This window comes from Clarias gariepinus, chromosome 3 (genome assembly GCF_024256425.1).
Source record: "Clarias gariepinus isolate MV-2021 ecotype Netherlands chromosome 3, CGAR_prim_01v2, whole genome shotgun sequence".
Taxonomy (NCBI): Eukaryota; Metazoa; Chordata; class Actinopteri; order Siluriformes; family Clariidae; genus Clarias; species Clarias gariepinus.
This window is the reverse complement of record NC_071102.1, coordinates 42,424,239-42,439,169: the sequence shown is the minus strand read 5'-3', so window position 1 is coordinate 42,439,169 and position 14,931 is coordinate 42,424,239. Positions and strand designations below refer to the sequence as shown.

Sequence of the window (14,931 nt, the reverse complement as noted above, 5' to 3'; positions counted from 1 at the left end):
TTCACTCAGCATTGGTTATGTTCCAAAATCTTTTAAATTAGCAGTTATCAAACCAATAATTAAGAAACCTGACCTCGACCCCTGTCAGCTGTCCAGTTACAGGCCAATATCAAACCTCCCCTTTATCTCCAAGATTCTGGAAAAGATAGTAGCGGAGCAGCTATGCTCATATCTACATAGAAATGGCATACATGAACTGTATCAGTCAGGATTTAGGCCTCATCACAGTACACAGACAGCACTCGTTAAAGTAGTAAATGACCTCCTATTGGCCTCTGATCAGGGTTGTGTAACTATGCTTGTATTACTTGACCTCAGTGCAGCTTTTGATACCGTTGATCATACTATTCTTCTTCACAGATTAGAAAATGTAGAAGGAATTAAGGGTACAGCCCTCTCCTGGCTCAGATCCTATCTAACCCATCGTTATCAGTATGTAGACTTAAATGGTGATTATTCTGCATGTTCTCTAGTGGAGTTTGGCGTTCCGCAGGGTTCAGTTTTAGGTCCACTGCTTTTTTCCCTTTACATGCTTCCTCTGGGCAACATAATCCGTAAGCATGGTATTAGTTTTCATTGTTATGCTGACGATACACAGTTATATGTCTCAGCAAAACCTGATGAGAAAAAACAGCTTACTAAAGTTGAACAATGTGTGCAGGACATAAGAAATTGGATGCTAATTGACTTTCTTTTGCTAAATCCGGATAAGACACAAGTTCTAGTCATAGGACCGCATACAGCTAGGAGTAAAATTTTAGATCACACCGTAACTTTAGATAGCCTTTCTGTTCCATCAAATGCAACAGTGAAAGACCTTGGTGTGATCATTGATTCCAGCCTTTCATTTGAAGCACATGTAGATAATATTACCAGGAAAGCATTCTTTCACCTCAGAAATATTGCCAGGATAAGAAATTTATTGTTGCTAAACGACGCAGAAAAACTAGTTCATGCTTTTATCACCTCTAGGTTGGACTATTGTAATGCCTTACTGTCTGGTTGTTCAGCTAGATGCATAAATAAGCTTCAGCTAGTCCAGAATGCAGCAGCGAGAGTCCTAACTAGAACCAGAAGATATGAGCACATCACCCCTATCTTATCTTCACTCTATTGGCTCCCTGTGAAATTTCGCATTGATTTTAAAATACTACTCTTGACATATAAAGCATTAAATGGTCTCGCGCCGCAGTACCTGAGCGAACTGCTAGTGTCTTACGATCCGCCATGCCTACTTCGATCAAAGGATGCAGGCTGCTTGTCAGTACCGCGTATTATGAAAAATACAGCTGGGGGCAGAGCTTTTTCTTACAAAGCCCCAAAATTATGGAATAGTCTTCCAAATAGTGTTCGGGACTCAGACACAGTCTCAGTGTTTAAGTCCAGGCTAAAAACCTATTTATTTAGCCAAGCATTTTTATAAATAGATTTGCCATAGGTAAAGGAGCAGATCTCGGGGACTCATGGACGTAGAGTATTATGGTGAACTGGTATGTTTGGATGCTGTCTTCCTCACTCTCATTGATCACTCAGGTTTGCTGACGGTGAGGTAATTGTTTGCTTTACATGTCAGGAAGCCCTCATGTCTGTGTTTCCTTCTGGCTCTCCCTTTTAGTTATGCTGTCATAGTTAGTCCTGCCGGAGTCTCTGCTTGCACTCTACAGTTAATATACATTCACATTATACATTGTGTGACTGTGACCATACCTAACTGCCATCTCTCCTCTTCTTCTCTCCCCCCCCCCCTCTTTCTCTTTCTTCTCTCCTCCTGTCTCCCCCTTTCACTCTTTCTCTCTCTCTCTGTCGAGCTACACATGTCGTTCCTGAGCTGCCAGTGATCCAGACTCCCTCTGCCCTCCGGACCTGTCTGACCCATCCTGGTGCCCCGCTTCTGGCTGAAGATCTCGTCACATGGATGCCCCGTGTGTCTCTCTGGGATGCGTCTGGTGTCTGGGGATGGTTCTCTCTACCTAGAAGACGGTTCCGGCCTTGACTGGTGTTGGCAACTGTTTCTCTGGGGACTTGACAGTTCGATAGTTCATGACTGGAACTTCTTACAAGTCTACCTGGGTCTTTAATAACTACCTGGACTCCATATTAACATCAATTAACATCAGCTATTATAGCTGAACTGCCTCCCACCCTACACACTGTATAAATGCAGATCATTTACTGCTTTCTGTTTCACCCAAATGAGGATGGGTTCCCTGTTGAGTCTGGTTCCTCTCAAGGTTTCTTCCTATTACCATCTCAGGGAGTTTTTCCTTGCCACTGTCGCCCTCGGCTTGCTCACCAGGGACAAACTGACCATTTTGATTCATACAAATTCACATTTCATACAAACTTAAATAATTTTTTTGACTGTGTAAAGCTGCTTTGCGGCAATGAAAATTGCTAAAAGCACTATACAAATAAAATTGAATTGAATTGAATTGAATTGTTTCTATCTGTACCAGCCATGATGACCTAGAGAAATGCAGATTAGGTATTTGACATTCCCAAAGTACTCGTGGTGTGTGAATGAGTGTGTACGTATGTGTGCCCTTTAATGGATTGGCAACCTTTCCAGAGAGACCCTGCCTCATGCCCTAAGTCTAATGGGATAGGCTCCAGAGCCCCCGTGACCCTGTATACAGGATAAAGCGGTTTAGATGATGAGTGAGTGAGTGAGTGAGTGAGTGAGAGAAGTACGCATTGTTGGCAGTTAAAGAGTTTGTAGAAATGGTTAATCCTTACATATTGTTCATATTCCATGCCTTCACTGTATGATCCAGGCCAAGAATACACTTATAATAAGTGTCTATACCAAAATATGATTATTTTATGATATTTTATTAATTTAGAAATGGCCTATCTGACATTAATAACTTGATGATTAATAGTTAATCAATGTTTCAGACAGCTGGGAGAATATATTTTTTAGGTTTTACACCACTCGTTTTCGGATAATTTATTTATTTATTTTTAACATATACTAAAAAAAAAAAACATGTGCAATTGCACAATGTGATGTCCAGTGTTACCCAAGATATGAAAAGATAACAGCAATAATGAAAGTAATATAGGCAAAAACATTCTAGAACTATTGGGATTTATTATATAGTTTTATACAACTATTACAACATGAAACACTCTCCTTATTGGCAGTTTGACAGAGATGCGCTGCACAGGTCTTTGGCACTGCATCCATTGGCTGGGGGTTTGGGCAAACAGGTGGAAAATGAACAAGTAAGCTCTCTCATGATTAGCAAACCTGAGCATCACCGATATGGAACGGAACATTTCCTGGGCCATGGTGGCACAAAGTATTGATTTTCCAGTTATCAGCATTCTACACACTAGAAACAGCCTCACATTGGGACCTGTATACGCCCATCAGTATTAGAATCCCCATGTATATATGTCAGTCATATACTGTACATGGTCTTCCATTCTTGACCATACGGATTAATCTCTTCCAAGTTTGTCATTTTAATGACAATTTTTTTCAATGGCTGAAGGGAGGAAGAGCTGTAATGTTGACCGAATGTCAGATGCTTGGGAAGCAATCAGTCTTCTGGGTCCTGACATTTTGAACTGCCATCCTCAAGACAGTGTTAAGCTGTCCATTTAGGGTATTTGTATTGCTTTCAAATGTCAAAATGGTTTAAATTTGACCCGAGCAGTATGTAAGGGATAAAAAGTTAAAGCTAAAAATAATCTGCTAATCTTTAATGTAATCAGTGATATTATTATTATTATTTGAAGTTGAAGCCCACGTACACGTCTGTCTGTCTTTCTGTACAGCAGAACTTTCTGTCTAGCTTATTAATTCCAAATAAAATCACATTTTGTAAGGTTGAGTATCTTGTTTACGATAAGTTGTAATTCTTTCATCATCAGCCAAATACACTCCCTGTTCTGTAATCAGAGAATGAATCACAGATGAGAAATCAAAAAAGAATTGGATGTCAAACAACTTCAGCGTGTTAAAATTCACTTGAACCACGTCAGCGCTGTTATTTCAGCTGTGAAAATATTAACTTGTAAAATATTTAGTTTAGCTTTTTTACTTACTCTCTCTCTCTATTTAAAAAAGTATAACCGTGCAAACTTTGGCACGGTTATAGAGGACATGTCAAAAAGCTCAAAACAATATACATATGTACATACATGCATATACTAAATAAATAGGGTGGAATATACAGGAGAGCAATGATAAACATGACCTATGGATAGTGCAAAGATACAACGTGGATGAAGCAGTGCTAGATATAGACAGAAAGTAACAGTGCAGTAGTGTATTAATTAACATCCCTCAATCAGCTGCAGTTAGGCAACAGCCACATGGAGAAAGCTATTTGTTTGTGTGGGCTCTGAGGCACAATGAAGAGTCAATAAACAGTGAATAGTCCATGATTGTGATGAGAGGTATCTTTCATAATACCTTGAAAATGTCCTCCAAAGTGGGTAGCTGGATACTTACAGTATAACTTTTTAAGCGATTTTGTCCACCCTTTGAAGGGCTAAGATGTGAGAAATTGGTCAGACCAAAGACTCTATGTAGCCACTCTTACTGTTGTGTAAAGACGCTAAGATTATCAGGGGGGTATTCCAGAAAGCAGGTTATGTGACATACCCGGATAAGTTTGAGGGTAAGTTAGTGGATAACCTCAACTTTCGGTTCCAAAAACGGAGGTAACTTTCTGGGGTATGTATGTAACCATAGCAACTTACTCTCTGAAGATAAGCTGCTCTGTAGGAGGTTATGTTCCAGGGTAAGTTTGTTTTAGAAGGTTATTGAGCATGGCGCGCACTTTTGATGAGGATCCCATGAACGTGGAGGCACAAATTATACGATTATAACGGAGAGAGATATAAGAACGCGTATTGATGTGTTTTCATTTCCCAATAATTATTTAAAGGAGCGTTATTGGTTTTCTGTGCATAGCACTTCAGTTTTTTGCATCAGGGCATTTTTTGTACAATATGGGGCATGTGATGCAGAGCAGGTGGGAAAGGCAACTGTATGTATAGTATGTCTGGTACTTAAAACACCTCTTACACACATGTGTACAGTTCCCTGGCCATAAACCTCTGTGTGTTATTAAAGAGGAATTCCACAGAGTTGTCCTTTGTAGTAAAATCGATGATGCTTATTTATTATGTAGTCATACTATTTATATCTACTGCACACACACACACACACACACACACACACACACACACTTAATCCTTCCATATATGACTTTCTATTTCAGGGTTTCCAAATGTAATTGGGTGCATTGATGTCACCCACATTATTTTTTAAAGCTCTTTCAATAAATGAGGGAGACAATGTTAATGGGAAATCTATTCATAGTATTGATGTACAGGTAACAACTTAATTTTGTGTCCCTAATTTTTTGCCTTGTTAAAATCATTAAACTCATTACCTTTTTCCACTAACTATAGATAATATGTAAGGCAACCCACATCATTACTAATCATTACACAATGCCAGAATTTTCCGGGAGTCATTATTATGCCAGGCATTTTAGCAGGGTATGTTTTGCTTTATACCCTTTTTTTATTTTTCAAATTTTGTATTTTACACTTGAATCATTACAGGACAGTACAATGGTTACTTGCTGGGGGACAGAGGATACCCTTGTCTGCCCTATTTAATGACACACTACCCTGAAGCTGATCCTGGACCACAGACACGCTTTAACCTGGCTCACAGCCAAACACGGGCCAAGGTGGAGATAACCATAGGGATCCTCAAGTTTAGGTTTCAGTGTCTGCGTGGGCTCTGAGCCAGTCCAGAGAGAGCATGCAACATCATAGTGGCTTGTGTTGTGCTTCACCACATTGCCACTATAAGAAGAGAGAGCCACCTTCCTTATATTGAAGAAGATGGCCCCGAGGAACCTCTACAGATTGTTGTGCACAAAGAGATGGAAGAATTTTGAGAGACAGGATTTGTCAAAGTTTCTTTTATTAAATTGTTTGCAGTTGTCTGCTGTGCAGTTCATTTTTTTTATGTAAATTAATGAAAGTAAAAGGAAATAAAATTTGGTGTTAATACATTGCTTTATATACACAACACTTTTAACATGCAAGAGATTAATATTTACACAAGTTCTCACCTTAAGGCGATGCTCCAGTAATTTAATTTCTAGAGTAGATTTTTTTTAATAGACAGCCTTTTTTCTCCATTTGAAGCTGTATGAGGTCCATCTCCATGTCACTTTTTCTTATTTGTTTTTGAAGATGGACCTTATACAGTGCTGGCAACTAGGAAGGCAAAAATTATTAAATAAATAAGATTCTGTCAGACAATAAAATTTAAATATGGACAATTGCACACAAATTCTTACACTTCTTAAATCGTGCACTGAGGTTGAAGGACCCTCGTCTGTTGGTAAATCCCCAGGTATGTACTGTGAAAGAACAATGACTGTTACTCTAATGAAAAGGGGGCGCTGCATTATAATGGTATGCATCCTACCTCAGTGGATCTACCAGTATTGTCCACGTCTGTCACAGCAGATGTGGTCTCTTCATCGTCATCTTCATCTTTCAGTGGAAATATACAAGTATACATTATCTGGCAAAATAAAGATCTAAAAGCAACTAAAAGTACCTGACAACAAAACACTTACAACTGTGACAGACTGTGTAATTTCTGCAGGGTCCAATAATACAATCCCTCTTTCAGTATCTATAAGAAAAAACAACCCATACAATTCTCAATATTATCAAAGAAAAAGCAATAATGCAGGGAAAAAAAACGTCAAAGTAATACAACTAAGATCACAGTAGCCTAAACATCATATGCAGTTAAATAAAGTAAGCCTGCATAAAAACGTTAAGCATGTTCAAAAAGCCTTTAAGTGACAGAGATAGAAATTTATTAAATCATATAATGAAAACAAATCATAGTGGTAAACTTACATTTCATCATGTTACTTGTGGTGCACGGTGTGTGTGATGACGTGCCCCCTGGAATGCCAGCAAACACTAGTCGCCCTTTATTAAGGGACAGAGCCGCTCCTCAGATGGGGTGAGGGGAGGTGGTGGGCCGCCGCCAGTTAGATGGGCTTCAGCCTTCTTTCTATTAGCTACATGACAGAAAGAATATACTAAATCATGTTTAATAAATAGTTTAGTGAGTGTGTTATCAAATATTACCTTTTTGCAGAATGTTTTTATGTTTCATTTTAACTTGGCTTCGAGTTCTTCTGGCTCCAGACGGATTACACCTTATTAAATAAGAAACCATAAATTCCTAGTCAATATATATATTGGTATTTTAACCTTAAGAAATGAATGGCAAAAAAAGTAAATGCTTTCATAGTGATTTAACAGTCAAAAGGAAGCGGAAGGGGTGTAATTATTTAGCATTATAATTAAAGGGGAGGTGATGTCAAATTTGCAATTTAATATACTCACACATTTACTCTGTCCTTTATTTTTTGCCAAGCCAACTCTCTTTGTTTAGCCGATGCAGCCGTATTGCTTTTTGTCAGTATTATAGGCCTTAATTCCTCAAATGCGTGCATTAAAACCTCTGACTCCGCCTCTGTGAAGTACGCCGCTCTCTATTTTTCATTTGGACTTTTCATTTCGACTTGTGAAATCCGTGATCCATTGAAAAAGTCGTCATGTACGCACCGTGCACGCGCACTAACTCTGAGTAAGCAGTAGAGGGTTGATTAAACTTACTCTTATCAGGTGTTTTGGAACCGACATACTTGCGGTATGCGGGTTTGGGGTTAATCAACCCAGAGGTTAAGATTAACCAAAAGGTAAGTTAACCAAGCTTTCTGGAATACCACCCAGCCCTATGTAGACCTGCAGGTAGACCTTCTATATATTTGCAATGCTTCTGTAAACATGGAGCTGATGGATGGATGGATGGATTCTTTATATTTACAGAAACCCTCTACATTTATTATTTCCAGGATGATTATTATGACAGCTGATGTGATGAACACATCAAATTTTTACAATATGCTACGTTAGGGCACTTGCATTTTTTGTGTGTCTCTCTGTGGGTGTACCTGTGATTTGTTTGTGTTGCGTAAACAAACTGTTGAGTCAAAAATCACCAGAAGGTGATCTTTGTACCCTGGCACACGTGCAGCTTTTATTAAAATAAATAAATAAAACAGTTTCTTAAACTGTGTCAGAAGACATATCCTGTGGTCGTGGTAAAGATGTCATTCTGTTTCAGAAGGGTTAACTTATTATCCCGCATCAAAAACAATTAAGTTTCAAGATTCAAAGAACTTTATTAATCCCAGATAATACTTCTTAGGGAAAAAACAAAAACAAAAAAAAGAGTAAATATAAAGTCCTAAAACAGTAAGTATCAAAAACATGACCCAAGAGCATTTGTAAATATTGCACAGTAATCTAATATATGTATGTAATATTGTATTATTATATTTTATTGAGAATTAATATTGCAATTATATTATTAATACAGGTTAGTATTAATGTCCTATTGTGTTATTGTTCAGTGAATATCCATATACATGTGTGTATGAGTTACAGAGAAGAGTTTTATACCTTAGAGACTTTAAACGTAAACCTGGCTGTGCAGAGAAATCCATAATGCTGAGAAAAGTTGATGGACAGTAAAGAACAGAACACCTACCAATAGAATATTGAACGCAGCAATAAGAGACTTGAAAGGCCAAACCAATGGTGGACCATCCCGGAGATAGAGACTATTTGGTTACTAAAAGTGACTCTAACTGTGGCTCCAGATTCTTTTAAAAAATAATAAACTGTATATGCTGTATGGATATGCTTTACTTTCATTGTAGCTTCATTGTAGTCAAAAAAATGTTGACAACATCCCTTTTAGGGTTTGGTCCATGTTAAAATGATTTCACCAGGCAGGTGTCATGTTGCAAATCTCCTGTTTTTCCACACTGGGCAGATCACATGACCACACCTCACACTAATTATTGTGTTCATGAAACCGGTTTGAGCTGGCTTTGGCCTTGTGGCATGGTGTAGTTTTATGCTGGATGTAGTTATTAAAAATGTTAAGGTCCTGCGCAATCAGCAAACATATTCATACAGGTATAGTCTGTGGAGTTCACCTAAGGATTGGTTTGAATTAACAGGTTAAACAAGACCGAGAAAATATCCTGCAAACTGTTACACCACCACCACCACCAGTCTGGCCCTGCTCACACAAGGCTGGTTCAGTGAATGGATTCAGGCTGTTGGTGTAAATTCTGTCGTGATCAATAGTGGTAATTAGCAGGAACTATGATTCATCAGATCAAAGAACATTTTTCTTGCATTCATCAGTACAGTAGACCGGTTCTGCCGTGTGCATGAACTGCATTAATTTAATCTAACCTAATATAATCTTATTTTATCTAATCTCATGAAGTGAATTCCTCCTCAGTAGACTGTGCAATATGCAAATTGGTCGTTGGGGGAGCGTCCCAGCCTCCATAGCCTGATTTGCATATAGACAAAACCGGTCTAAAGAAAATAAAAACATCCAGTAAACAACAGAGTATTTTTGTGATTGCATAAAATGTTTTGTTCGTGTGAGTGGTCAGTGTAGAATGGCTGGAATGTTTCGAGCTGACAGGAACTCAGATAAACACTGCAAATGTAGTAAACAGAAAAGTATTTCACACTGAAGAACACAATGTACCACATTAATCTATTCTTATCTAATCTAATCTAATCTAATGAGTTGCATTCATCAGCATTCATCCTCAGTATATATGCATCGAGACAAAACCAGTCTACTGACGATGCCGTTAACAGAAAGCTCTCCAGCGGGTGATTAAAACTGCACGTAGCACTCCCTGTACTTCTGGACGTTTACAACACTAGGGTTCAAAACCGGCCGGTTTGGTATTAGTATTAACACCGCATTCAGCATCGCTGAGATGGTTCTGATGGTTGACGTGAACATTACCTGAAGCTCTTGGGGCACATCCTCCTATTACGCATTGCATGGTTGAACAAGTAGGTGTACAGTTGTTCCTAATAAAGTGACCAGGAAGCGCATATTGGCTATTGATTGTATTATATCCATTCGCTTCATCTTTGATCTGCAAAAAGCATTTCATCCTGATCTGTGTTATAAGTTTCACTTTTTACTGAAATAAATACAATGTGGGTATTTCATCATAATAGCGACATTTTATTTTTACTTAAGAAGTGTACAGGAAATAAACAGTTCATGTTAAGAAGAAAACCATGTGAGATCACACACACTTCACAGCTGTAAGGGGACGACAGAGAAAACAGCGGTCTATCGAGACAAAGTCCCGAATACTTTCTCAAATGCGTTTTTATCGGGCACACGGCCCAGCCTGGTGGAGAAATAAAGAGTGTCCGAGCAGCTGTAGCGCTTCAGCCTTAATATAAGTTCACCTGGTGAGTCTCCTGTGTCTCCCAGAGTCATTACATCCGACACAGGAAGATACATGTCCCTCCGGTGGCCCCAGAAAGACAGGTGCGCTACTTTTAACGTAGTGCCCGTGTGGTCCAGGTACATCATGCCGACCACTCGCTGAACGTAGTAGCTGATGGTGTAGAGCATGACACCAGCGAACACTGCGATGCCTGTGGTGTAGCTTAAAAGACTCAAAGTTGCCTGGCCGTTAAGGTAGAAATAATAAACTGCGGGGAGAAGGACGCCGGTCATACCGGTTTGAGCCAGTTTGAGCCTGGACAGTGCTCGCAGTCCTCGGATGGCGGGGAACGCATAAATTAAGGTGTACTTTTGTGATGCGAGGTCTGAGCACGGAATGAGAGCTTGACGCTGCATCGAAAGAAGCGACGGCAGCTTTGCTGGACACCTCGCCCATAAAAGCTGCCCGTTTGTCCATGTCTGTGTGCAGGAATGGAAGAAGACGAACGACTGGATGCTCCGAGACGAACGGCGACACCGTAATGATACGGTGACACGGAGCAGACGTGAGGAACTCAGCTGGAAAGAGAGAGGGAAAAAATGTTCAGCCATCAATTTCAAAATAGTGTCGTGTATGTAATGTAGGGACAAGAATTACTAGTCACCACCCGATACGATATTATCACGATACCTCGGCACTGATACGATTAGAATTGCGATTATATAAGTATCACGATTTTATAAATATCCTGATTTGATAGTACACTTTTCCCTGGTATTGTTAGTTTGTTAACTTCAAATACAAGAGTTTAACATTTACCTGAGCAGTATCATTCGCCATAATTATTATTCCTAAACAAACTAAGCAATTTAAAATAATAAAAATATAAAATAAAAATAAAAAAATAAAACAATTTAAAATAAAATAGAATAGTCCCGAGTGCGCCACCTGTAGGATTGTAAAGGCAAGGCTTTACCGCCTCAAACGCCTCCAGAGTTTCAAAACTTAACTTCACAATGAGTATGTGGGCGTGTGCAGCTTCTAAAGCAGGCAAGAGGGGCTTCTAACACATACATAGACTGGTGTAAATATGTGTAATGAGTATGCTCGAGACTAATTCGCTCACAGAGAAAAAGGCAGATCAGAGGCTTCAACGTGCATGATTTTTAAAAATGTATCGCCGTAAAAAAAGCATTTTTGTTGCGCCACTCGGAAGCTTCTGCGTTCGGTACAGAATCGTTTATACTGTATATCTGAGGCTCATTGAGCCAATCAAACTAAAAAGAGCCAATTCTGGTCACGGGCCGATCGACCGGTTCATCTCTATTATAAATGTAAAAAAAAAAATTAATTATCAGTTTTACGAACACCCCGGTGAACTATTCGGTTTACGACCAAAAAATTAGCCTAAAATTAGCCTAGTCTCTGTTAACGAACTTCTCCTCGGAACACAACCCAGAAACCGTCATCCCAAGCTGTCGCCATTAGCTGAACAAAGGCATAAGCGCGTCATCCAGCATCAGTTTTGCTCAGTCCGCGGTCGCGGATCGCACACGATTAAAAACTTTTGTGCAAAGTGGAGTGATGTCCAAGTTTTTGCAGAAAAGTATCATCCAAACAAAACTGTGGGAAACAGAATGCTACATCTTATGAACATGTGTGCGGTGCAGTTGCACAATTGTGCAGCTCAGAAGAAGCAAATGTCTCCTAACAGATTTTTAGTGAAACCAGATGCCACGTACAAACCAGAATTCGAGAAACAAAAAGAGAAAGAAAACCCCTGAAGGAGAGATACCAAGTGTTATTATCCTCCTTCCTAACACTAATCTCCTCCATAACCCATCTTGTTCTCCTTCATTCCTTCACATCAGCAAGTCTCCCTAAGAAAGGTGTACATGTAAAAAAAAAGTGTTCGCTCTCCGTTGTACAGTTTATATTTACATTTAGTGCTATATTTTTTTGTATAATTAAGGCTATTTTAACTTTTGTTTTGTATTTTGTGAGGTAAACAAATTAAAAAGTGCATTATGACAGAGATTAGATGAATTCTATTTACATGTAGTCCTATGGAAAAAACTGAATCGGTCTACGACCAAAACAGGTTGTGACCAGAATTTAAGAACGAATTATGTTCATGAACTGAGGATCCATTGTACATCACATACATTGTGAATCACCGCGCAAAAGAATCACGATTCCTAACTGAATTAATTTTTCCCATCTCTAATGTAATGTACCAATGAATAGATTTAAAAAGTATGTTTTATTAATATTACTATAAATAAAAGGTGTAGTGTACAGATGTAGTGTAGGTGGAATAAAGCAATTGCAAGTGCTGTTATATTAAACTTAAAGAATAAATCTAAACCTATAAAACACACACACAAACACACACACACATATACTCACACACATATATACTGTATACATACACACCATATCCAGAGGTCGGTAGTAACAAGTTACATTTACTCTGTTACATTTATTTAGGTAACTTTTAAAAGAAAATGTAAATAGTTTTACTGCACAATACTTTAGTAGATTTGTGAAGCCGCTAAATTTGGCTACACTCTTATTTTTTTAACCATTTATTCTAGACATGCAGCCAGTACATCTACCATGACTGTTTTACAAATCAGTCGCAGTAACAATAACCACATGTAGTCACATGACCACACTCAACCCAGCAGCATTGCGAGGAAAAAACCGTCAGCCGGCATCCCTGGGATCATATACAGAGCATGTTTCGCTTGCAAAATAACAGACTTCTAACCTGAGGAAACATGTCGCGGTAGGTTTAGCTGTTTTATTGAATGTTGCAATGTTAGCACACATAATTATTATGATTATACTATAATATGCATATAATATTGTGTTTCTGTGTGTATATATATATATATATATATATATATATATTACACACTATAGTACTATAGTACAGTGGAACCTTGGATTACAAGCATAATTCGTTCCAGAAGCGGGCTTGTATTTCAAAACACTTATAAACCAAAGAGGATTTTCCTATAAGAAATAATAGAAACTCAATTATTCATTCCACAGCCCAAAAAAAATACATAAAAATAATTAACACAAAATATAAAGTAAAAATAAAACACATGAACCTGCACTTTACCTTTAAAAAAAGTACAAATAAATCCTGACAGATAAGTGTGTGTGTGTGTGAAGCTAAAGTAAGAGGAGAGGAGAAATTAGACCCCCCTCTCCCTCTCCTCATCTCACACAGTAACCCTTCTTCCTCTCTTATTTAAAATTTTTACACATACACACAAACATATTAACGGAAAGAATGTTTTATCTGAAAAATTAACAAGGAACATCGCTAATGACACTCACTAGTGGATGGAATCACTGCTGTAAAGTCAAAAAAAAATGAACCTGCACTTAACCTTTGAAAAGAATCACGACAGAGCAGTGTTTCCATTAGAGAGAGAGATTATGTGTGTGTGTGTATGTGTGTGTAAAAGCGAGGGGAGGTGTGTGTGTGTGTGAAGGGGCACGGTGTCCAATGACAAAGTGCAGGCTGAGACAGAGAGGGAGAGTGAAAATTAATCTTTAACCTCTCTAATGAGATTTTCTTTTGCTTTAAATGTGTGCAAACGTGTGTTATAATAAACAATAAATGCGCGCTGTACACACACACATACAAACACAAAATAATATATGTTTTATGGGCACACACACGTGGTCACAGTGTTATAGTAAACAGTACACGCGTGCACGGATGTTTATTATACCAGTGAGAGACGCGCACTGTGCACAGTGAGCAAGACCCAGCAGGGGAGACGATTACCCACAATTCCCTAGCGCAAGAGAGAGAAAAACCATTGGCTCAGTTGTGATCACCTGATGCTCGGCGTCAAAACAAGAAACGCATGCGTGATACATGATACTCGGTACTTGTAAACCAAGACTTGATCGTTTTTAAAGTCAAAATTAATTAAAAATCTTTGCTCATCTTGCGGAACACTCGCAAACTGCGTTACTCGCAATGCAAGGTTTTACTGTATATGTACATATACATTAGACATTACGATTTAAACAGTTACTCAGTACTTGAGTATCTTTTCACCAAATACTTTTTAATCTTACTTCTACTGATAGAAGTAATATTATTTTGAAGTACAGCTACTCTTACATAAGTCCATTTTTTGGAAACTCTACCCACCTCTGTAAATACCACATGTACATATACCATATCAGTAACATGGCTACATCACTATTGTCCTATATCACCACACACACACACACATACACACAGCCTTCTACTCTATTCCATAGACACTGATCGTTTCACGAACTAGCAGCTACTATATACCTTTAAAGTCTTGTTAAACCCCCCTATGGGTTTAGTATAAACTCTGTGCATTTAGGTTTGACATTGATGTGTTACAGTGTAGTTCACATACACATGACTGCGCGAGACTCACCATTTCAGCTCTGGAGGTGACACAACACGTGACACCAGTCTTCAAAATAAGAGTCCGAAATAAAGTTAAAAATGAAAGAGCTGTGCGCGTGCGTGCGTGTGTGTGTGTGTGTGTGTGTG

The 14,931-nt window shown here is 38.6% G+C and overlaps 2 protein-coding genes and 2 long non-coding RNA genes across 5 annotated transcripts in view; all 4 read right to left on the bottom strand.

The window, feature by feature from the left end:
- LOC128518710 (sialoadhesin-like) overlaps positions 1-14,931 on the bottom strand; it is a 1,187,000-nt gene that overhangs the window by 148,348 nt on the left and 1,023,721 nt on the right. The window lies entirely within an intron of this gene.
- LOC128518564 (uncharacterized) lies at positions 6,110-6,541 on the bottom strand. The gene is made up of 3 exons (XR_008357748.1): positions 6,473-6,541; positions 6,342-6,404; positions 6,110-6,258 (listed from the first exon to the last, which is right to left on the bottom strand). It is a non-coding gene; the product is annotated as an uncharacterized LOC128518564 (long non-coding RNA).
- On the bottom strand, positions 6,627-8,793 carry LOC128518569 (uncharacterized). Of its 2 annotated transcripts, XR_008357753.1 has the most exons (4): positions 8,627-8,793; positions 7,156-7,226; positions 6,919-7,085; positions 6,627-6,685 (listed from the first exon to the last, which is right to left on the bottom strand). It is a non-coding gene; the product is annotated as an uncharacterized LOC128518569 (long non-coding RNA). The 2 variants fall into 2 exon arrangements; XR_008357754.1 differs by lacking the exon at positions 7,156-7,226.
- tmem186 (transmembrane protein 186) lies at positions 10,141-14,785 on the bottom strand. Its single transcript, XM_053491704.1, has 2 exons — positions 14,701-14,785; positions 10,141-10,942 (listed from the first exon to the last, which is right to left on the bottom strand). The coding sequence occupies exons 1-2, from the start codon at positions 14,749-14,751 to the stop codon at positions 10,262-10,264; spliced, it is 732 nt and encodes a 243-aa protein (XP_053347679.1). The 5' UTR covers positions 14,752-14,785; the 3' UTR covers positions 10,141-10,261.

Excerpts from the sequence above, each read along its gene's own strand:
- tmem186 (XM_053491704.1), bottom strand. The coding sequence starts at position 14,751 with ATGCACAGAGTTTATACTAAACCCATAGGGGGGTTTAACAAGACTTTA. Across the intron at positions 10,943-14,700 it reads GGTTTAACAAGACTTTAAAG|CTGAGTTCCTCACGTCTGCT; the intron begins GTATATAGTAGC and ends CTCTCTTTCCAG.